This window comes from Chinchilla lanigera, unplaced genomic scaffold (genome assembly GCF_000276665.1).
Source record: "Chinchilla lanigera isolate Chin_1 unplaced genomic scaffold, ChiLan1.0 scaffold00052, whole genome shotgun sequence".
NCBI lineage: Eukaryota > Metazoa > Chordata > Mammalia > Rodentia > Chinchillidae > Chinchilla > Chinchilla lanigera.
In genome coordinates, this window is record NW_004955453.1 from 5,417,586 (window position 1) to 5,440,855 (window position 23,270).

General features: G+C 44.4%; 1 protein-coding gene across 1 annotated transcript in view; it reads left to right on the top strand.

Moving 5' to 3' along the window:
• Positions 1–23,270, top strand: part of Dner (delta/notch-like EGF repeat containing) — a gene marked incomplete at its 5' end in the record, with an annotated part of 308,295 nt that overhangs the window by 110,330 nt on the left and 174,695 nt on the right. Inside the window, 3 exon segments of the mRNA XM_013519994.1 lie at positions 5,219–5,509; positions 8,441–8,535; positions 10,644–10,810. Coding sequence (XP_013375448.1) covers positions 5,219–5,509; positions 8,441–8,535; positions 10,644–10,810 — 553 coding nt within the window.

Below are 23,270 nucleotides of genomic sequence, written 5' to 3' on the forward strand. Positions count from 1 at the left end.
TCTTTTAATTATTTATACTTTGAGTTTTTCATGGAAGGGAAACGATGTGATGTTTAACCTTCTGTGTCTGATTTATTTCACTTAACATTATGGTCTCAGGGTACATCCATTTTCTTACAAATCACTCAATTTTATCCTTCTTTATGCCTGAGTAGTATTCCATTGTATTTATCTATTTATCTATCTGTATCTATATCTATCTATATTGGTCCAGCTATACCTTTTTTTTTTTTTTTTTTTTTTTGGTTTTTCTCCGGTACCAGGAACCGAACTCACGACCTTGCGCTTGCCAGGCAGGCGCTTTGCCGCTGAGCTAAATCCCCAGCCCCAGCTATACCTTTTTTGAGTATCCTCCCAAAAGAGTTTAAGTCACCATATTACACTGATCATATATCACTCATAATAGCTAAATCTTGGAAGTGGCCTATAAGCCTGTCATTCTTCTGTCTGGGTGCTGCAGAGGACTTGGGACTTGGTGGAAACATGGATAACAGACAGTTTAAGTCAGGAAAAGAGACTGTGGCTAAAGTGTTACACTGTGGTTGTCTTGGAATCACCGGTCCAGGATGGGGAGCCACTTCTGTGCAGGTCCGGCCGCCCATCTCAATTCTGTGCCATACCCTGTACATCCCTTTGAGTGCAGCATAAATTATCTGCTACAGATAACAAGTCTAAGATACATGTGAAAAGAGCAATTTCAAATTATCTTATGACGTAAAAATATGGTGTAGATGAGCGAATAGATACAACAAACACAGAGCGCTTAATAAATGAGCGTGTTGGTTACCTAAAGCAGAAAGCCATTAACCTATTGGCTTTCTCTTTACTCTTTATTACAGCTGGTATTACAAAGGCTTAATCATTTTTCTCCATCATTAGAAACTAGAAACTATAGCTATAAAATATCACCTATTAAAATTTGAGCATTCCCAAAGTGAGGTCTGTTCATTATGATATCTTGTCTCCTGAGGTGTTTTGGCAGTGTGGTTATTGCCTGCTTTATAGTTCACACTTAAGGGGACTCAAGAGCAACAGCGACCTCCGAAGCAGGACTTTCCCCCAAGCTGCAGTACAAACACAGCCCTAAAAGAAAGCTTCACAAATGGTGTACAGAAAAGCAGGACTGACAGTAAATACTTAATGATGCCAGGATTTTGCTTAAAGGTTAATCACTGCATTTTATCTTATATTTGCTGTTATGAATTAAAACATAATTTTTCTAGTGCAACTAGTCTGGAGTGATAGAGATTGTGATGGCAAGGAGCTGCTATTGTTCATGAAACAACTGATGCACAAGCCGAGGAAGCCGATGAGAGTAAAACGATTGTTTTAAAAAAGGAATCAATGACCGTAGAATGCATTTAGTTCTCTGCTTTGTGTTGTGTGTGTGTGTGTGTGTGTGTATCTTGATATGTGCGTCTGCATGCATCTTGTGCCTGAGTGTGTCTTTGCCTGTGTCTCTGTGTGTGTCTGTGTGTGTTCATGTGTCCGTTCATGTGTCTATCACCCCGTACACTGCTTTGAATCTCTTTAGAAATCTGTACAATTGGTGGTACACACCTGAAATCCCAGCATTCTGACAGGCTGAGGCAGGAGGATTGCAAGTTCAAGCACAGCCTGGGCTACATAGTGACTTAGTGAGATTTTGTCTCAAAATAAGAACTAGAAAAAGGGCTGGGGATGCAGCTCGGTGTGAAGGCCTTGGGTTCCATCCCCAGGACCCACCAAACAATCTGTACAATCGACAGTTTACTTCTTCGTGTTCGTCCTCTTTTTTTGATGCAAGCATTTCTGCTGGCCTCCGTCACTCCCTCTTCACTGAGCCCTGAATGCTCCTGTGTGTCCCTCTCCCTGTGAATCTGGACAGGTGGTGCTGCTGATTCCGCCCCATCCCCCTTCGGGCTCTTTGTTCCTTACCGGGTGGCACTGCCTCCTGGATCCACAGATTGGGCACTGCAGCGAGGACCTGCCTGTTGCCCCTGGCTCTGTCCACCAGCGTCTCTGGCACTGCCCGCTGCTGTGTCCAGCTTCACTAAGTGGCCCCCACGTGGCTGCTGAGGACAGAGCACGGCTGCTCCTCTGAACGGAGAGCCGTCTGCTCTACGATGTGCCCCCTCCTCCTGCCTCTTCCTGCAGAGGCTGTGCTCTGTGCCTCCCGTCTGGGGCGCACGGAGACAGCCTCGTTTTATCCCAGATTAGCTACTGACTCACTCTCAGAACACTGTTCTCAAGCCCAGGACTCTGCACACCCAGACTCCATTTTCCATGGCAGCCCCATTCAAGGGCCCTGGCAGCTTGTATGTAAAATCCACCCCACCCCAGCTGGAATTCGGATGTGGCACCGCCCTGCTTTGTCTCCTGGTGGCTGTGATGTCACTCACTTCCTCTGCCCTCCCGTTTCCAGGCAGTGACACAGACCCAGGGCCACGTGAGGGTGAGAGGAGCGGCACGGTGGTGTTCATCAGTATGAAGTGTGACAGAAAAATGTGTGTGTCGAGATGAGAATTTATTGCAGTAAAAGACACATTGCTGTTCATCCCTTTCACAGTACTCCCCCTCTCTTCAGAGGTGCTTATCCCATGGTTCTTGCCACTTTTTGAAGCAGTTCCGCAGGTCCTCTTGCATGAGTTTCTTTAGCTGCATTGTCATGGCTGCCTGGAGGTCCTGAATCAATTAAAAATGCTTGCCTTTTCCTGGTCATTTTGCCTTTGGAGAAGAGCCAGAAGTTACCCAGTGCCAGTAAATAAGGTAGATCAGGACACACTGTAATGTTCTCAGGAGGCTGCCTCTCAGTGGGATGGCGCTCAGCAGCAGCATTCCCCATGTGTTAGAGGACACCTTGTAAAGACTCTCAGGAAGGAGGACTTGCAGAACTGCTTCGGAAAGTGGCAACAGTGACGGGATAAGTGTGCTTGAAGCGAGGGGAAATACTGTGAGGGGTGACTAATGGCGATGCAGTAATTTTTACAGTAATAAATGTTTTTAACTTAAATGTTCACTGTATTTGTCCCTGGCCCCATGTAGAGGCCATGGGAGGGGTGGGTGCCTGTGCTTTGAGCATTTTCCCAGGGCTGGTGACTTGCGCCATGCTTAGCACCTCCTTGGGGGAGCCCTGTGCCTCTAAGGATGAGCTGTGCTTGGCAGAGGGGTGTAAAGGAGCAGAATGCACGGGGACCCTCTGGTCACCTGAGCAGTGATGCTTGTCTTAGCGATGCTTCTGTCTAAACCACACGGTGGGGGTGTGGACTCCAGAACTGCATTTTGCACTGACCCCTTGGGATGCAAGTGTCCTGCTGCCTTTTCACGCACCTATTAAGATTCATTTCTGTGACTTGGTCACCCTCAGAGTTTTAAAAGTTGATTTCAGAAGTGTAGCTTCCATCCTTCATTTTGTTCTAGTGAATCAGGTCCCTTTCCCCTCTGTCTGCTTTCTGGATGCCCAATCCATGAAGCCTTCCTAAACATAGATCGGGCATGAACAACATCACGACTGAACGAGCAGCTCCCTCCCTCCCCCATCGCACATTTGCTTTCCAAATAGCAGTCAATCTATCTGTGTTTCTTTCAGCCTTTTTTTTTTTTTTAAAGGGCTGCCATGTTTCCTGTGCTCCTCCATGCGCTGGGGACTAAGCAGCAATCAGGCGGATAAAGCCTGTGTGTCTCTGGAGCTTGCATTTTTGTAGGATGGGAAGAGAGAGATTATTTCGGATTTCACAGTGACAGAAACCTTCTCTGACCCTTGAGCAGAGGGGTGAATGAAAGAATGGGGAGTCTGGGAAGAAAGCATTTAGGCAGAGGGCCAGCAGGTGCAAAGGGCCTGTGGTGGGAATGAACAGGGTGTAGTCCAGGGGCAGTGACAGGGTGCAGAGGGACAGGTCCAGAAGAGGAAGTCTTATGGGAAAAGATCTCAAAAGGTAGAAAGAGGCCAGATCAGGTAGGTCTTTGTCTTCTTTGGAAGGAGTTAGGGTTTTCTTTTGACTTGACAGATTGTAAATATTTTAAATTATCGACTGTTTCAATATTCTCTGCAGAGCCTAACCCATCTCCCCTTATCTGAGCGTCTGTGAAGGAACTGCCGAGTGATAGCACAGAATTAGTGTGGTATTTTAGGAGCTCCATTGGATTCCATCCCAAATCCCTTCCTATTCCTTAAGAGGTTTGTTGGAAATTGTTGGATGAGGGTAATTAGCAGAACGAGTAGCCATTTCACCATGTATAGCACTCTCTCTACTGCTGTCTATGTGGGTGAACTCATTGCAACAAGAAAATGGAGGGTCTCATTTCTCTGTTGTCTAATTCTGTACTGAATTCTCTTTTGCAGTCAGCTCTGAGAAGCCAAGGGTAGAGCAGCTAGAGATCTAATTTGCTTTTATCACAGAAGAAATCATAATTGAATAGCGTGGAGCACAGGCCGGAAGCCCAGGAGCAGGTGATCCTCTGGCCTTGTTCGGTGCTGTGTCCCCAAGCATCGGCAAGGGGCCTCAGAGGTCAGCAGCAAAGGACGCAGAGACAAACACTTCTCGCAGAACAGAAACACAGTGTGAAGAAAAATCACTGAAGTGCTATTCTCCATACACAATGGGGTCATACGCTCTGTAATCACCCTCCAGAATGCGATAAAAATTTTCATAAACTTCTACCTAAGTCCTCATCATGCTCGCTTCTAGCTAGCATTTGTCATGTGAATGGATGGTTTTGGAAATCTTTAATTCAATAGCTTTGCCTTTAAAAGGGTTACTGGTCATGGAGGAAATTCAGAGACATAGGGAAACCCATAGGCAGGGCATACGCACTTGTGGTCATTACTCACGAGAAACCTTTCAGAGGTCCAGGATGTGACAAAGTAGAGTCCAATTTAGATGACTAATACCATTCGTCATGGGTGAAGCTAAGTTTGTCAGAGTTGCTTCTCTCCTAATAAACCTCAGCTTTAACCATTGTTACCTTAAAAAATTCCTCTAAACCTTGTGTTCCTGCAATCAGTGTTATTTAGGGCTTGGGGTTCAGGGAAGCTGCTCCCCACTGTGTTTTCCCTTGCATGGCACCTGTCATTTGCGGTGAAGTTAATGTTGGGGTGACCTTGGATGCATGCGTAGTTAAGGACATGGGTTCTACAGGGCCATGAGTGCACCAGCTCTGAGACAAGGAGCTAATCTCCTAGCAATGGCACCACTTTTCTTATGAGGAAATAATTGACCCATTTATGGTCTCATTTCAGCTTGTTGCAGATCCTTGTGCCAGCAACCCTTGTCACCATGGCAACTGCAGCAGCAGCGATGGCTATGGCTACCTTTGCATCTGCACTGAGGGCTATACAGGTCCCAACTGTGAACAGCCACTTCCCGGGCTCCCCGCCTCAGGCTGGACCGAGTCCACGCAGCTTCAGCCTGTCCCCCCGACCCAGGAGCCTGATGTGATGTTGCCCCGCTCTCAGGCAACTGTGACCCTGCCAACCTGGCAGCCGAAAACAGGGCAGAAAGTCATAGAAATGAAATGGGACCAAGTGGAGGTGAGAATGTTGAGTGGCATGTATTCTCACATGGGAAACCAGAAATGTGGAAATAATTCTAGAGTTCTAATATGTGCAATAAAAATGGAAGACTTATAAGTTACCCAGTGAGAGAAACCATGTGCCTAACTTTACTGCTGTCTGTCCTTGTGTGTATGATGGTTTTATAAGCCTAAAAAGAGTCGATAGACCCAAACATGAATGAAATTATTTCCTGGAATGATAGGCATATACATTGCTGTGAGATATCTTAAATCTGGGGAAAAATATCACAGTGTACAAAGTGTGACAGAAATACATGGTGAATGTTCATTATAGGAAGAGAAATATTACCATTAATTCCCTTCAAAATACCCACCTTTGTTTTGAACATACTTATCCTATGTTTCTTGTCACTTTTTTGCTGTTGTTGTTGGTTTTTTTGGTACTGAGAACTGAACTCAGGATCTTGCACTTGTCAGGCAGGCAAGCTATGCCACTGAGCTATATCCCCAGCCCTGTTTTTTGTTTTTTGACATAGGGTCTTACTGTGTAGCTCAGACTGGCCTGGAACTCACTATGTAGCCTAAGCTGGTCTTGAATTTGCAGTGATCCTCCTGCCTCAGTGTCCTGAGTGGTGGGATTATGGACATATGCTACCATGCCTGGCTTTTGCCATTTTCTAAAGCAGTCCTGGAAGTCCTCTTTCCTGATTGCTTTTACAAGTTGTATAAAAAATAGAATGACTCCTGCTGCCGAGGGCCGTCTAACAGGAAGGCAGAGTGTAAAAGCATTACAGTGTGTCTTGGTCCACCTTATTCACAGAAATCTGGGACTAGGAGACCTCTGGCTCTTCCCTGAAGTCAAAATGACAATGAAAGGTTAAATGTTTTGAATAGATTCAGAACATTGAGGCATCCTTGACGGCGCAACTAAAGATACTCACCAAAGTGGGTTTACAGAACTGCTTCAGAAATGGCAAGAACTATGGGATAAGTATGTTCAAAGTGAAGGTGATTATTTTGAGGGGATAAATGTCAGTGTGTCTTATATTGTAATAAATCACAAAACTTAAGCATTCACCATAATTTTCAAGCATACCTCGTAAAGGAATGTATCACAGGAGCCCACATTGTCAACCTGCTTCCTTCCTGTAATATGTCTTAATCTGTCTGGTCTGCTACAACATATACAGCTTCTGGCATGGTACTACAAGTTTCATAGATTAAATGAAAAGCATCATGTTTATATATCATATGTTATAGTTAAGGAATGTGTCTAGAAATTTCTCTTATTGTTGTAAAAGAGGTAGGCAGCATTTCTTTTATGTTCTTGGGCACTAACCAGTTGACCCACTTCATTTTTAGTGCTATCACTGTTTATGGAGGCCACACTGGGACTGCAGGGCAATGTTTTTAGCCTACTAAAAAGCTGTGAAACTTGTTCTGATTTCAGACTTTTAATAAGTGCCTTGAAGTTACAGTTTTAATATCTCTTTGCTGGATGACTCAAAATGTGAACTAGATTTGATTCCAAGTTTATCAAGGAAGTGTCCTTTACTGAAAATTTCTCCCCAACCATATTTATTTAAATTCATGCTATCTTACAGTTGGGAAGTGTGAAAACGAAATGTCTCCTCTTTCTGTCATGCTCTGATTTCTCGGCTGTTTGAGAAGCAGGTTAAAGGTGCCAGTGGAAACCATGGGGATACGTTTGGGCTTCCACTTTTCATGGAGTAATGGTGCTTTAGAAGCATAAAGCTACTTGGAGCCTTAGAAGATGAAAACCTATGTAAGAGTGCTCTGTTATAGAAGTTGGACTCACACCTTTGAGTACAACAGTGGGTTTTAGCCATAGCAATCAACTACAGAGTGTTCTGGAAAATAACTTTTAGATGTTGGGTCTGGGTTGAAATTGCTGAGAATTTTTGTCTTCTCAGTTAATTCTGTGATTTTTTTTTTTTTTTTTTTTTTTTTTTTTTGGCCATACTGGGGACTGAACTCAGGGTTTTTGCACTGAGCTACAAGCCCATCCTTATTTATTTGCATTTATTTGTTTGTTTTGTTTATTTATTTACTTTTATTTTGTGACAAGTTCTCTCTAAATTGCTAAATTGCCCAGGCTGGGGTCAAACTTGTAATCCTCCTGTCTCAGCCTCCCGGAGTGATGGGATTACAGGCGTGCCTGATGGCTAATAGTTTTCAGGCCCCTTCACTTTCTCATGGATGCGGGCGGTAAGGACGGCATGCTAGAAAGTGGTCACCAGCCTCTCACAGGCACAGCTGGTCTGCCATGTGCTCTCTGATGAGCACAGCCCCCCACGCCGACTGAGCTCCCCTTTTACATGCAAAGTGTCGCTTACAATTGTAGATGCGCCCACAGAGAAGCACTGAGCTATAAGCTTCTCTGGGCGGGGCAGCTTTCCCCGCTCCCCGGCCTCAGCATGGGTTCCTGATGCCCCTTAGAGGCAGGAACAGAGCGAGAGACAGATGCTACTGTCTTCGCAGGTGTCGAGGCTCGCCCCTCTGGCACGAAGGCGCATGCCCACTGCCCGGAGCTGGTCTGAAGACAGCCTGTGTCCATTAAGCATTCAGTCCCTGGAGGACAGCGGGCTGGCATAGAGCAGGAGCCAGAGAATGCCTGTTAAATGAAAGGCAAGAGACCAGGGGGTACGGCCCTACTCTTTCCCAAAAAATCCTATTTATTCCTTTCAACAGCCCTTGGGGATTGTAGTTTGCTCTCAGGGAAGCTCTGCTTCAGAGAATCAGATGGCACAGCCTTCATTCTCCTGCAGGTTCCTAAGGCTTCACCGGGCTGCCCTCTAGTCGGACCACAGCGTCATCATTCAGAGGCACAGGCAGGATGCAGCGCGTGGAATTTGGCTTTAGGATATTATCTTGTACTGTGAGCAACCCCAGTAACCTATCTTTTGTTTTATTTTCTTTTGCCCAGGTGATCCCAGATATTGCCTGTGGGAATGCCAGTTCTAATAGCTCTGCGGGTGGCCGCCTGGTGTCCTTTGAAGTGCCACAGAACACCTCAGTAAAGTAAGAAATTTCTCGGTTCAAACCTGTTCAGATTGATGCCATGACCCGTATACCGCGTGGTGTCTGTCCGTGTACCTGATCCATCACTGGCCGGTCCAGTGAGAATCACAGACTCTCCTGGCTCCTGGCCCTTGAAAACTGGAGGGAGCTACTCAGAGGAGCACAGTGGAGCTAGGATCAAGCCAGATTAGAGATGCGGAGTCAGAAAACTGGATTGGATGAATCCAATATGAGGGAAGAAATGAGACCTTTGAGAAGATTCACAGCCAGTCACCTCCTCTCCCAGTGCCTTTTGCTTCCTAAATTATCGTCCTCTTAAGATTTTAATGGACCATTGGTTACAGCTATTTGTGTAATGTGGCCCAAATTTAAAACCCACATATTACAATTTTCTTTTTAAAAGCAAGCAGCTGAGAAGAGTGTTTTCCTTTAAATTTAGGCTCTTTCCGATTGCAGATTGCGGGTTGTCCCAGGTGAGACGAGGAAGAGGCAAAGGGAAGTGGCCTCAGGGAGTGGCGGCTGATGTGTGCCAGCCGCTCTGCCTGGGCTCAGAGCTGCCCAGGGGCAGCAGATGCGGATGAGGGTGCAGCCGGCAGAGTCCCAGACCGGCCGACATCCCCACTGCTGCTTCTTTGTTGCCGTTAACTGCCACGCTCCCCATCCCTCTAGGCAACCTCAGGGTCATTTTCTGTCCAGTTTTGGGGGATGTTAGAAGACTGGGGTCCCTGATGCATTAGCTCCCCTGTGAAGGGCGAGCGGGCACTGTAGACCTCTTCCATGCGCCTGGTCAGGACTTGCTTTCCCAACTGCAGAGTCTCTGGAAGCATCTGGAAGAAGGGTGTTGTTACGTTGCCCCTGAACCCCTTTCCCAGCCTCTAGCCACTCTGGCGAGGGGAGAGCCAAGAAGGGCAGAGGAGGTCCCCATCAGAAGAGAGATGCAGCGTGAGGCCGCGCCGAGCTGCACCAGCAGGGGGACCCCGGTCCTAAGGGTTTCAGTCCACGGACAGCTCTGAGGTCCAGAGCTGCTCCGAGGGAAGGACAGATGAGGATCACCAGCTTCCTTCACTTCTACAAATCTCCTCTCAGCCCTTCCTTGTCTAGACCACATTACTTCGCCTTCATATGCCTTTCTGCTTAGTTCTGGTTCTTTTATCCTGTTTGTTTTCCCCTCCCAACAAACCTGACGTTGTCTGAGGCTCCCTTAGGTTGCTGAACTGCACAGAATACCGAGTGATTGTTGGTGCTCTGAATTCACAGATGGGGTTCTGAGTCCCCTGTACTTCCACTCACTCATGAATTTGGTTGTTTAGTAAAGCCAGAAGCCTCACTGGGTCCTGTGCTGCCAGGTGGGAGCTCTGTGCTGGGGATGGGGTTGGGGGGTCAGTTTGGTGCAGGGTCGCTGAGATCCTCTGACCCAGGAAGAAGCCCAGGCCTCCCGGGTGCAGGGAAAATGGGCCGCTGCTGGGGCGGTGGGAAGAAGGTCAGGAGTCTCGGAAAGAAGAGGTTCTGTGTGAGTGGGAATATACTTCCCGGGTGGAGAAGGAAGACGCAAAGCTCAGAGCTGCCTCCCTGCAGAAGCACTGGGTCGGTCGCTGGCATGGAGGCGGAGGAGTGACACTGAGAGGGACCTGGTGGGGTGGCTGATAGTCATCTTCTCTGGATTTTATCTTGGAAGCCACAAAAAGCCTGGAGCATGGGAGTGGGACCCAATTTGCTCATTTTGGCAGTATCACTTGGGTGGCCGTGTTAGGACACGGCACACATTTGTAATAATGTAAGCAGCACCCTTTTTCCATTGTGTGGGTATGGGAGGGTTTGTGTGTAAAAGATCTCAGCATGCTCCTTCCGCATTCACTAAAACGTTACGCAAAGGTGAGGCACTCTGCTCATCTTGTGGTATATACTGAACCAAGTGGGAGGTAGATATGTGTAAGGAGTGTGAGAAAACTTGAGTGTGCACTGCGTGAGCACTTGTTTATATAACCATTCCCTTAGTTTCCTGATATTTTTGTGGATATACTCATCATCTTACTTTTCAATTCGATGAACTGGTTCTAAGATGAACTTCTCCCAAGGGGCTTTTGCACTTACATCATTCCCATTTTCAGGATTCGGCAAGATGCCACCATGTCGCTGATCCTGCTGTGGAAGGTCACGGCCACGGGGTTTCAACAGTGCTCCCTCATAGACGGACGGAGCGTGACGCCCCTGCAGGCTCCGGGGGGCCTGGTCCTCCTGGAGGAGATGCTGTCCTTGGGACAAAATCACTTCATCGGTGAGTTGCTGAAATCTCAGTTCCCCGTGGGACCCAGCCCGGCCTCGGGCTTGTGGTCAGCACGGCAGATGGGCAATTTTGCACAGATAGTATGACTTCCAGATGTCAGTGCTATTTCTTTTATTTTAGATGTGGCTTTACTTACAACCCAAGTAGGTTCTCACAGTTCTAACGTAATAAACAGGTTCTGACATCCTATTTCCAGTTTGGCTCAAAGTGGGAAAACGGCTCTGGAATCTAGAGTGTGTTTTCCAGCCCTCTCCAGAGTATCCTCGGTGTGTCAGTTTTGGCGTTTGATGATTTGATTCTGAGTTTTCTTTCAGACTGTTTTGTCTGCTTTGTCCAGGAGTTGTAGGCAACTCAGTGTGCTGAATGTCCTCTCTCTGAAGAGCCTCTGCTCCCTGCGATTGGGGCCTAACTTAGTGCCAGCAGGCACAGCGGCTCTAAGCTCTCAACCGAGTCCCTGAAGGACTGCAGCTCTCTCTGGGTCCCTTGGAATTTCTCATTCTTTCTTGAACCAATTTATCCTTTTCTCTGTTTCTCTACTGCGGAGTAGAAATGGCCTTCAGTATTCTCTCCTGAGGACCCCCTCCCTGCCCCCCATCCTCCCCTCCCTGTCCTCCTTAGGGCTACACCGGGACGGTTCGCTGAGGCTCAGCTTCCCCGTATCCTGCCAGTCGTCTTCGTCCTTCACCCTGCACGTAGTGCTGTTCGGGTTGGAACTTGACTCTCTAGCCCCTGGGTGTTGCCATGGCATCGGCTCCTTCATTAGCACTTGTTCCATCTCACAGCCTCGCTCAACGGCACAAGTTCAAGTTTAGGATCTGCCAGCCCAGGGTAATGCACCCAAGCAGTTTCTCGCTCTGGTTGATACCTTCTCCTGTCCAACTGTACATTCCAGCAGTCTTCCCCTGGAGGAATGAGAGAGAGAGAGAGAGAAAGAGAGAGAGAGAGAGAGGCAGCTCCTGTCTTTCAGGGGATTTTGGAAATGTTAAAAGAGATAATGGATGTGGCAGTATAAGTTACACAGGTCGGGATTATTCTCAGGTGCTTTATTGCCTTCTTGAGATATTCTAAATATTTTGTAAATGGGAACTATATATTAAGACTTATTCTCCAAGACATGTGTTTGATACAGGTATCATAATGAAGATAAAGGGATTAATGAAAATGCTCAGATTTCTATAATACTGTTTCTCACATTTGATATTTGACTGACTTTTTTCTGGTGAGAAGGTTTCTTTTCCGTCTTTGGAGATCCAGCTGGGAGGACAGGGATTTTATTGGGTGGAGAGAAGATAAAGAGAAGTCAGTTTGGGAAATGGGCAGGCTGGGAGAGAAGAGAAGATTTAATTTCAGATCAGTATTTGGTCATCAAGATGGACATGAGCGAATCAGAAATTGTGTGATGACATACATCAATGCTCAAATCTGAATGTTACTCCCTGGTACATTCCAAGGAACTATTGTTTGCTTCTGTGTCTGTTGTAACAATTTATCTAAAGGGCAATAGTTTTTGTTATTTTGATAGTTTTATACTGATCTTTACAATTTTTTTTCTTTAGTAGATTAACTGCTCTCTGACATGGAGCTAATATTTCAAGAAAACGAATAAAGTATCACTACTCTTTAAAACGTCATTAATATCAGAAGGTGCCCATTTGAAGGATTAGCTGATACTTTATTCTCCTCTTTGTTGTAACATCACTATAAGCTTAAATTGATACTGGGAGTGTGGATGGGGTTAAAGAGATTTTCCAGTATTAATATAAATTTATTCTGTTGAGATAAATTTTGAGAATTCATATACAGTTCAAGCTCATTTTGCTCACAAAAAATGTCATGAAAAAAAGATCTGTGGGTGAAATGTATCATTTTAGAGGAATGATTAGAAGTTTTTTCCTACATTAATTGCTAAATTGAGGAACTCTTCTGCCAAAATTATACTTTAGGTTACCGTGAGGAGATAAGGGTTTTGAGTAACGCCATTTATTTCCAGAAGCCATTTTTTTCTCTTAAAATTTGTGATATAATTTCTTTCATATTTCCTAGTAACAGCTTTGTGGGTGCCTTACCTGGCTTTATAGCAGAGGTCACTATCGGTGCCTGTATGCTGGTGGCTTCTTCTTTTTATTTTAGAGAACCTGCAAGTATCTTTTGTAATCACTGCAGAAACCTTATGGTCGCTACACTGACAGGGCTTTAATACTTTTTGTTTTGTTAAAAGAGGCTTTTATTAAACAAATTCATTTCCACAGTCTGTATCTCTAGTCAGGAATACCTCTCAGTGAAGATCCCAAGGGTGGTTTCCAGGAGTGCAGCAGTATTCACTTGACAGACAGACACACTGGTGCTGGCGCAGGGAAGGATGTGTCCACCCAGAAGGGAGCAGAGTTCCTACGGTGCCTTGAAGCCCTTGGAGGAGCTGACTGTTTCTGATTTTCCCATACCTTCAGTAGATGCCGTGGACTCAGCTGATGGCCGGAGGTGTGGGAATGTTTCCACGCAACGCAGCAGAGGTTTCCCTTCTGTATCTTTGGGAGAGAACTTCGATTTCTGTCAGGAGATTTATGCACTTGTTTATTTATTCACTCAACCTTATAGGTTATGCAATATACTATGAATGAGGGAATATTGTATTTATTTATTTTTAACTGACACAGAGCATGACAATCACACACGTTAGTGGGGTAACTGTGTGATGTTTCGATGCACAAATGCACTGTGTAATGTTTAAGTCAGGTTGAACATCTATGGCCTTGAGATCCTCTACATTTTGTGAGGTCTCTTGCTGAGAAGCAAATATTCTATACACTCCAGGTGATCATAATGTACTTATCGTTGACCTAATTCTGTGATCCTGCTTTTCATTTTCCAATGGATTCCCTCATTACCCTTGCCTTATTTGTATGTATAGTGCTTCATGGGAAGAGAGCGATAATACAAGCCTTACAAAGTGCCCAACTCTTCCCACTGTGCTGCTTTCACCAACCTCTTCCCACCCGGGTTGCCACCAAACTCCAACTCTTCTGCCCTCTACTTAATTATCCTTCTGTTTTTTTCCTAAATACATCTCTTACAAATATATTATTTGTTTTATGCAATGCTGGGGGGGGGCAAATAACTAAATGGCCTTTGTTTCATGATGATTGCGCCCTGGGGTGCCTCAGAGGTGCCCATTAGCTCCCTGGGTGATTCATTTGCCCATAGTTGATGTTTCCGAAGCAGCAAATTCATTGCTCCAGCTGTATTTCCATGAAACTCACTGGCTTGCCTCTCTTAAGTAAAGTATTATTATTGTTATTATTTTTAAGCTTGCTTGGAGACGTTGATGTGATGGATTTTCTCAGAGGTGAGGGCCAAACCAGCTCCCTAGGGGCATTGCCTCTGTTGAGGAAAGCTGTTGAAGGAATGGTTTTACCATTTCCTTAGGGAGAGAACCTCTCTGGGCACCTTCTCTAGGCTTTTTCCTCTCTTCTGCAGTCAGGCATGGTTCTTCTCACTTCTGCACAGTGGACCACGGCTCTGCTTGCTCTGACCACCGCCCCCCCACCGCCATGGAATGACACCCCCTGAGCTCAAACAAACTTGGTGTACCTCACACCACACACGGTTCATCTTTAAGGCCTCATGTAAATTCTCCTCTTGTGGAGTCTGTGCTCATCAGCTTTCTGTTGCTGTGATATAATGCCAGAGAAGAATGACTTCAAGGAGGAGGGGCTGAGTTTGGCTTCTGGTTTCAGAGGTTTCAGTCCATGGTTGCCTGGCCCCACTGCATTTAGGCCTGTGGTGAGGCAGAATATTGTGTTGGCGGGAACCTGTGATAGAGGCGGCTACTCTCCTCGTTGCAGCCAGGGAGCAGAGAAAGAGTGAGAGAACCTGCTCTGGGGCTTCCTCCTTCTGCTTTTGTCCCACTGGACGTAGAGACTATTGGAAGGTGCTGTTCACTTTAAGGGTAGGTTATCCCACTCATTTTGCTGTTCCACGTTGCAATCTTTGGAGCCAGACGCACAGACACACCTAGAAGTGTGCTTTACTAGTTTCCTTTGTGTTTCTCAATCCAATCAAATCACAGTCAAGATTAACCATCGTAGAGTGTCTTATAAGGAAAATGGCTATCCAAACATTCTACTCTACCTGGATTCTCCAATCTCCTCTAATTTGTATAAATTCTTACAGAAGCCCAGACACCCTGGAACATTCTCATGATCAGCTCTCCCACTTTCCCCATGCCTCCTGCATCTGACTTGCTCAGAGAAACCACATTTTCTCTTTCACGCTTTTCACTCCAATGGTCCGTATTTGTTGTTACCCCCTTTCTCTTTGAAATTATTTTAATTTTGATTCAGCCCACTTATCTTTCTAGTCTGCCATTAAACTAGTATGATTTCTTATGTTTGCTTTTTTCTCTTTTTCTACATTCCACTATCCTACTCGTAACCCCTATTTTTTCTGTTGCTTTTATTTGGTACACATTTGTACTATCTCTTTTGATGGTTTCAGTACATTTTCAGATCTACTATCAAAACAATAAATGGATTAGAACATTTAATCTAGATTACTGGTATTCCTTTTACACTTGATCTTAGCCAAAAGGCTGAGAAGAGATTGGTATTCTTTTTATGACCTCCTAAAATAATACTTTTATGACATTAGGTCCTTTTGAGCTCATCAAGGGATTTAGTGACCCAGGATACTGTGCCAATAGGATAATTTAACAGTAGTGCTAGAAACTGACAAATGGCCACCACAACTAGAATTAGAGCTTAATTTCAACTCTGAAAGTCTTATTCACCTTCCACTGCCTCTCATCTTGGATACGAATGAATTTATATAAAGTTAGGGGTTCAAAGCATGGATTATTTTTTTGGGTTCTCTGTTCATCCTCCAAAGGAAGAGGAGGTATTTGATCTTTGATGTGATTTGTTCAGGCACATCTTTTGGAGCCCCTTGGTAAAGCTCTATTTTTTTTAAACTCTGGGACTCTATCTTTTCCCGTCCTTCTGTGTATTCCTATTAGCCTTGTCCTAAAGAGTTAAAGTTTCAAAAGTAATGTATCTGAAGTTAGCGGTTTCATCCTATATATCTAATGAAGAAAGAGATTTGGGAGAAAAAGCCCAGGACACTTTGGGGATGCTCTGGTAGGGGTAAGGGTGACAGGTAGTACTTAGACAGGGACATGGCTTCAATAAACAACAGGGACAGGTGATTTGCTAGCCTTTCATTATGGCTGGAGAGCTCTCCACAGCAATGAATAGTGACTAATACTCATTTTTGGGGATATGTGTCTATTTTAGCAACTCAGGCCACAGGGCTCCAGATGGAAATTCTAGTTGTTGATCTCAACACAGCAATCCTTTTGTCTTTTGCTCTGGAATTAAAAGGAACCCAGAGATAAATAGGATGGCACTGCCTCTCCCCATCCACTCAGCTCTTCTGTCTGTTGACTGGCTGCTAACTCCCGTGACCACTTCCTGGCCATTGGTACTATGTGGGGTAGCTAGAGTCCAGCTCCCCATGGGACATTCAGGGTGGCAGAGGAGGGGTTGGGGAGGAAGGGCCAGGGACACACCAGGGCATGTCAGAAGGAAGGGTTCTCATGAGACCTGTAAGATGCATAGTGTACATTTCCTCTTGCTAAAAAAGGCCTCCCAGAGATGCAGGACCCAATTGGCAATTCACCTCTTACATCTATAAAGAGCATAGGCCCCGTTTATCTCTCCTCTGCACATTCTGGCTTCGAGTTATATTTTTTCTGCCTTTAATGTCCATTTACATTTTATCATTTAATGGTATGTATTTCCTACAAGCCTCTCAGATCTTATAAATGAGTTAGAATGTGAAGAAATAAGGCAGTAGGGCAGAGACTTAATTTTCAAAAATATTTTTTACTGCATACTTTGATAACAACTTTGATGATAATTTTTTTAGGTCTATTAGTATAGTGATAGGTATTTGTATCTTAGCTCTGACTCGTGAAAACTGGGTTGATTCCTGAAAATATTTTTTTTGTTGTTTTTTTAGTTCTGGGAATTAGATCCAAGGCCTGGTCCATGCCAGGCAACTGGAAGGTTATAACTCATCTGTCTGAAACCCTCTGTCTTGCATGCAAGTTGCTTTGAGAGCACCTTCTAAGTCTGTCTCTTTCATTCTCATGTGCCAGGCCTGTATCTGGGCCCATCTCAGACAAGCCTGTGGAACTTCAGGAGCTCTAATTCAGTAGCTCTATTTATTCAGTAGCTCTAATTGGTGGAGGTGTGAGTGTACATCTTGCCCTCCAAACCTGGGCTTCTAGGGTTCTTGGTCCCTTGCTTTACTTTAGACGGGACAGCAAAGCTACTGAGCTTCCACAGCTTTCTGGAATATTCTCACAATTCCTTTAAGCATAAGGTCGTAATGTCTGTAGTCTCAGCTTTGTCACTGTCACCCTGTCTGACTGCTGCACCATAGCAAGCCCCACTTCTGGGGTGTGGACCCTGACTTCATGATAACCAAGAAGTTCTGCTGTGGACCGTCGCTCACTCTTAGACGCCCACGCCGGCCTGGGTTGTGGCTGTGTCTTTCCAGTGTCCTGATCTTGTGGTTAGATGGCTTGTCACTCTGAGTAGCAGCTTGTCACCCTGCAAGTCCTTTGTGTGTTTCTCCGTTTTTACAACTGGAACCATTTGTCTTGATTCTGGCTTCCTTTCCTTTCTTCTAAGACTCTTGTGTAGAATCTTCGCTTTACCAAATGTTTGTTTGGCTTTTTCCTCTGATAGCTACATTTATAGCAGGCATCACACAATTCAACATCTGTATTGCGATAGTATTCATCGCTCTCCCTGTGTATTTTGGTTTGTTGGTTTTATGTCTGTAGACTGTGAACTTCTAGAGAGAAGGGACCATGCCATGGCTCCTTGCAAGTGTGATGTCCACGTGGTGCTCACCTGACTGATACAGTTTGGTTCACACCTAAGTTATTCTGCTCAGTAAATTCTATGCAAAGAAAATTTCCCACTGGAAAATGTCAATCTTCAGAATTCTTTGAAAATTTTCATAATCCACCTCTGTGACCCACTTTTTATTACATTAAAAGTATTTTAGAGGATCAAATAAAAAAAAAACTAAAAGAAAGAAGAAAATTTTCGTCAATCTTCTGGGAATGTTGCATTTTGTCCTTTACCTTTCTCTGGGAGCTGGAAGTAAAATAGTTGAAGAAAGTTTGGAAAGGTTACCACCTATAGGGTCATTAACATCTTCTTTTGATGAAAGCTTAAGATTTAAAAATAGAAATGCAAATATTTCACCTTTCATGGTCATCTTAAAACCACAGTTGGGTAAGAGCTATTGAGCTCTCAATAATAGAGGGAAAAAATCTCCAAACTTGGACATGTTAAAATAAAAAGTAATAGTTACAGAAGAACAAAAGGAGAGGAACGAAGTTGCCTTGACCAGCATAATTTATTTTAGACCAATTTCTTATAGTTCACATTTAATTAGAAGATTTCTATGAAACTTAAGTTGTACTTAAATTGAAATCACATTCCCATTTTTACAATCAAGACTATTTTTATTTTCTTTTTATTTTTGAGCATTAGGATTGTTGAATATTAGAACTAATGAGTACTAGGATTTTTTAAAAAGTTTGTTGGCATCAAATGTCATGTCCAGCTCCTATCTTCCTAAGTCACAGTGAGGATCATCTATTTGTTGGTACTGAATGCTGATGCTAATAAACTGGAACCAGGGATATCTCACATAGACATCTTAGGCTTGGAAGCCCTGCTCTGGTGGACTTGGGGCAAGTGATTCTAAGATGAACGATGTTTTTTACCCTCTGATCTGTACAGACTTGATATCTTCACAGAAGAATATTCCTCAGGTGATTATTTGATGCATCTGCAATTGTGCAAACCCTAGGAACTAATCAAAAAGTATAGAAAAATGATAAAGCCAATCTGAGTGCAAATGTAAGGACAGTGCTATAAGGGACAAATATGTTTCTGCAATTTTTGAGCACCATTTTCAGAATTTAAGAAAGCAAAGTGCAGATAATTCTTCTGAAATGTGGGCAGGTGGAAGGGCTTCCTGGGCTCATGAAGCAGACTCTAGGTCCATCTTTGTAACCATAATTTCTCCCTTTCTCTGCCTCACTCTGTTTTCCCTTTCTTCTGCCTTTTATTAAATAAACACCTATAGCATATTTTATTTACAAATTAACTTGGAGAAATTAAATTATAGGATTTTTTATATCAAAAATTTTCTTATTAATTCTGGAAGAAATACCATATTACATGCCAGTGTTAGTAAATGTGAATTCAAATCTTATGCACAGAATTTCATTAAAATGTTTTAAAAAACCTTTTATCTTAGAGGCAAACCTTTTTCAGAGTTTTTTCTCCAGCTTACCATCAAAAGGTTTTCTTAGCTTCTGTCAGTTCAAATTTTCACTAAGGAAGTAATTTTTAAAGTTGTCTCTTTTACAGCCCAATTTCTCCTGAGTTCAATTCCCGGTACAAGAAAAAAAGTTCTACAGCCTAATTTCTTCTCCACCGGAGCCCCTCTGCTCTTTCTTCTTTTAAGGGGATAGAGTAGGAGAGGGAAGGGTGGAGGGGGCAGGAAGGAGAGTGGAGAGAGGAAGAAGAGGAGAGAGAGAGAGATGGTGCAGGGTAGAAAGGGGAATTTCTCAGTGCTAATATGCAGAGTCTGCCAAAAAATGTGTATACACTTTAGGAAAAGAAAAACTTGTATAAATATTTTAATACTAAGTTTACTGAGACACCATGAGATTAATCCAAGTTACCCTTGGCCTCTACAGTTGCAAGAGGTGCTCAAAGTGGTGCCATTAGCTTCCAGACATTTATTAATATGGCCAACTGCTGCTTGGGTAATCTTGGTCATTGAGATTGCTGCATATCCATTTTCAATTTCTTCTCCAAGGGCTGGCAGTGTAGTGGGTTTTCTGCACTATACGACATCGTCCAGGGTCCCCCATGTGAGGGTAACACCATCCATTGAAAAAGCATCGTACCATGTTTCTTTACCTGAAGTATGTGTACATTTTTTGGCACTCTGTATATAAACCTCAGGGGCAATGATTTTCTTGGAGAGGAAGAAGGTTATTTTCCAATTTACTTCTTTCTTTTTCAAAATAAATAAAAGGCTCTATTGTGTGCTTCTTATTATGAAAGTAATATGTGGAAGACAGATAAGGAAGACTGAAATTTACTTTCTTATAATTGCCCACTCCGGTGCTGACAACAGTGCTCTGCTGTGAGATTTCCTTGCAGAACTCTTTGTACGATGGTGCACACACTCACGGGCACACACACACTCTCACACTATTTGTTTTTTGAAAGGAGAACACATTTGTGGACTGTCTGCTTATTTGCTTTTCTCACTGACATTCTCTTTTGTTAATTATAAATTTATAGCATCATTTTAATGGTTGTGTAATGTTTAGTCTAATCAGTGTAATTCATTTAATCAATATGTTATTGTAAAACAAGTAGCCCCTTTTCTTCTTTCCTACCTTCTTTCTTTCTTCTTTTCTCCCATCCACCCACCTACCTCATCAGGCAGAATTTCAGAACTCATTATAAGCATTTCTCTTTCTTCTCTGATGACTTATTTGGGTTAAACTCCCAGACGCAGAACGTGCTGGGTCAAAGGCTTGTACATTTCTGGGATGACTTCTGAATTGGCTAGCGAATTGCTAGCAAAATGCTAAGAGCGCCGGTTTACCACTGGAATCCGGCTTTGTTCCTCTTCCATCAACGTTTAACTGGATGCTTTTAACTAGATTCCACTTGAGGGGGGCATGCGCCTCTCAACAGCCCCTCACCAATCTGGGGGTCCTCAAGGAGGGAGTGGCCATAGCAGTTGCTGGAGAGAGGACAGAACAAGTCTGTTTCAACAGAAGGTGTTTATAGAGGCTTCCGCATAGTATCACATTTCCATACCAGAGCAATGGCATAGGCTCTGCAGTCCTAGTCAGTGTGAAGGTGGACAGGAAAGAAACAGGCGGGTGCTGACCTCACTGACCCCACTGACCCGCTCAGTTCTGACGTTCCTGTTCCAGAGGGCTGCGAGCGGTCCCTGGTTCCCTTCCCACCTCCTCTCTGCCTTCTGCTGTGTTCCCACCGCCACATCCCAGAGGCGGATGTTTAAATTCCTTTTTTGATGGACTTTTTAATGAAATCAGAAAGATCTCATGAAAATGGCACAAAAGGTGTTCCAGAAAAGACAAATATTTGGAAAACCTATCAGGGAGGCTTTAGAAAGGAACATTTAATTTTTTTCCATAAAATCACGTAGCTATAATTGTTTTTCAAAGGTCTTTGGTATGAAGCTCAGAGCAGCAAATGAATGGAGCAAACAAAGGAGGGCAGGTGAGGAGGAGAAAACTGCCTAGTTTCTGGCGAGGAATATAAATAATTAGGACTGAATTTCAAAGAGACTGTCTTCCTTTCTCATCTCTGCTGCTCTCGCTGACATTTGGGTTTTGAATGCCACGATATTTTTGGTTTTCACACGCATCCCTAACAAGCGAGGCTATCATGGCTGTCCTGTTCTCAGGCTGTAATTGTGAGTTTGACCTACTAAAGTTATCTTTGCTTGGTTGACAAATGGAAAATCCTTGTAAATGAATTTGCTGACAAATACATCTTGGCCGCCTCACTAATAATGGACAATGTCTTCTGCAACGCTACTCTGAGAAAACACGGTGTCTGTTTGGCTGTCCACATATCTCTGCTGATCACCCGCAGACACCCATTGATTCATCTCTAAGTACACGGCACTCTGCAGTACTGGGGGTGCAAAGATACACAAGATGCCAACCTCGGGGAGTTTTGAGCTTCAGGCAATCAGGATATACTCATTATGTCATCCAGGGAAATCTTACTGTCCCAGTGCCGAGTCCTGTCCAAAGAGTCACATTCAAATACACACAGTTTAGGAGCCAAAAAATGAGTGAAAATCTTCTAAGTCTTTGCTTATCTTTGAGAGCGAATGTGAGCCAGAGCAGGAAGAATGCATTCGCATTGTGCAATAAGCATCCTATCAGTCTTATCTCCTCCTTTCGGCTCCCTTAATATTCTCCATGTGTCTGGTGTCTGCTTTCTTAAATTCTTTGTCCCCAAAGTCTCAGCTCAACACCCAGCCTCATGGCCTTTTCCTTCCTTTCTCTTTTTTTCTGTCCTTTTATCTCTTTATCTTGTCCATCAGCATGATCTCTCTGTTGTGTGTGTGTTTTGAGTTATCCTCTCCTTTTTGTTTACTACCTGGACTGTTCACTACAGGGAACTTGACTGGGAATTGTTCCAGCAAGCAAGAGTCCTTTCCCCTTACAACCATGCTAGCAAGGGGCCATTTGTGAATACTCACCAAATGAGCAGTTACCTGGGTTAGATGTTAAGGATGTTGAGGCAATGTTGCACATGAAGTTAAATGACTAGATGAGTTGTATAGTCCATGTGAGGGCTGTGACAATTTAGAAGGGAAGAGTAATCCATTACCAGTTTAAAGATTTACTCTTGAGTATTTTGAGCTTGGCTATTGACCAAAAAGTAGGTGTGAGTGGGAAAGGAAGTCAGGGAGTGGCGGGAGGGAGAATGCACAGGGTGTTTAAAAATAATAGGGCAGCTTGGGGCCATGGTTCTCAACGAGAAGGTCGGGAAGGGAATAGGGTGTGGAGGCTGCTGGGCTGTAAGGGGCTGTGTTGTGTGTTAAGGGGTTTGTGTTTAGCTTGAAGGTGGTGGTGATTCAGGGTTTTAAGCATGGTTGGGAGCAGGCGGTGACCACGGCAGTGGAGAGTCTTGTGGAGTAGCTTCTGATGGTGAATAAAAAGGGTACAGAGCAGTAGAAAGCAGGACAGTTGGTACCAGGGACACTGAGGATGCAGGTTGTCTAGACGTGCGTGTGGGAAGGAGGCAAGGAAAGGCAGTGCACAGCCAAGACAGATGGGAAAGGTTCTGTGTGAGTGTGTGTGTGTGTGTGTGTGTGTGTACATGCATGTGCATGCGTCTCATTCAAGGGACTACACCAAGCTAGAAAGAAAGGCTCTTTTTTGAAAAGAGCATTGTGTTCAGTTTAGATGTGTTCTTGAGATTCAGTAGGCACTGAGTGAATGCAGCACCCCAGTCTCGGGGGAGGCAGGGCTGGAAATGAGATGCCTAGATGCGGGAGCTTCTGCTTGGAGATTTGAACGGGAGGCAGTGGGGGTGGGGGGAGGAGCATTTTCCGGAGAGAAGGTGCAGGGGGAGGAGAAGGGACCTGGATGCTTGCTGACCAGTGTGTAGCTTGTGAGTGGAGATGAGGGTCAGCCAAAGGTGAGGAAGAAAGGGGCGAAGCAGGGAGACAAGGAAAGGAAAGGTTGTGGGGGATTGAGTGGGGGAGACCAAGATTAGAGGTGCAGTGGCAGGCTGGGGAGGCCACAGTATGACCCCTAGGGTGCCCTCCTCTCCCTGGTTGATAGTTG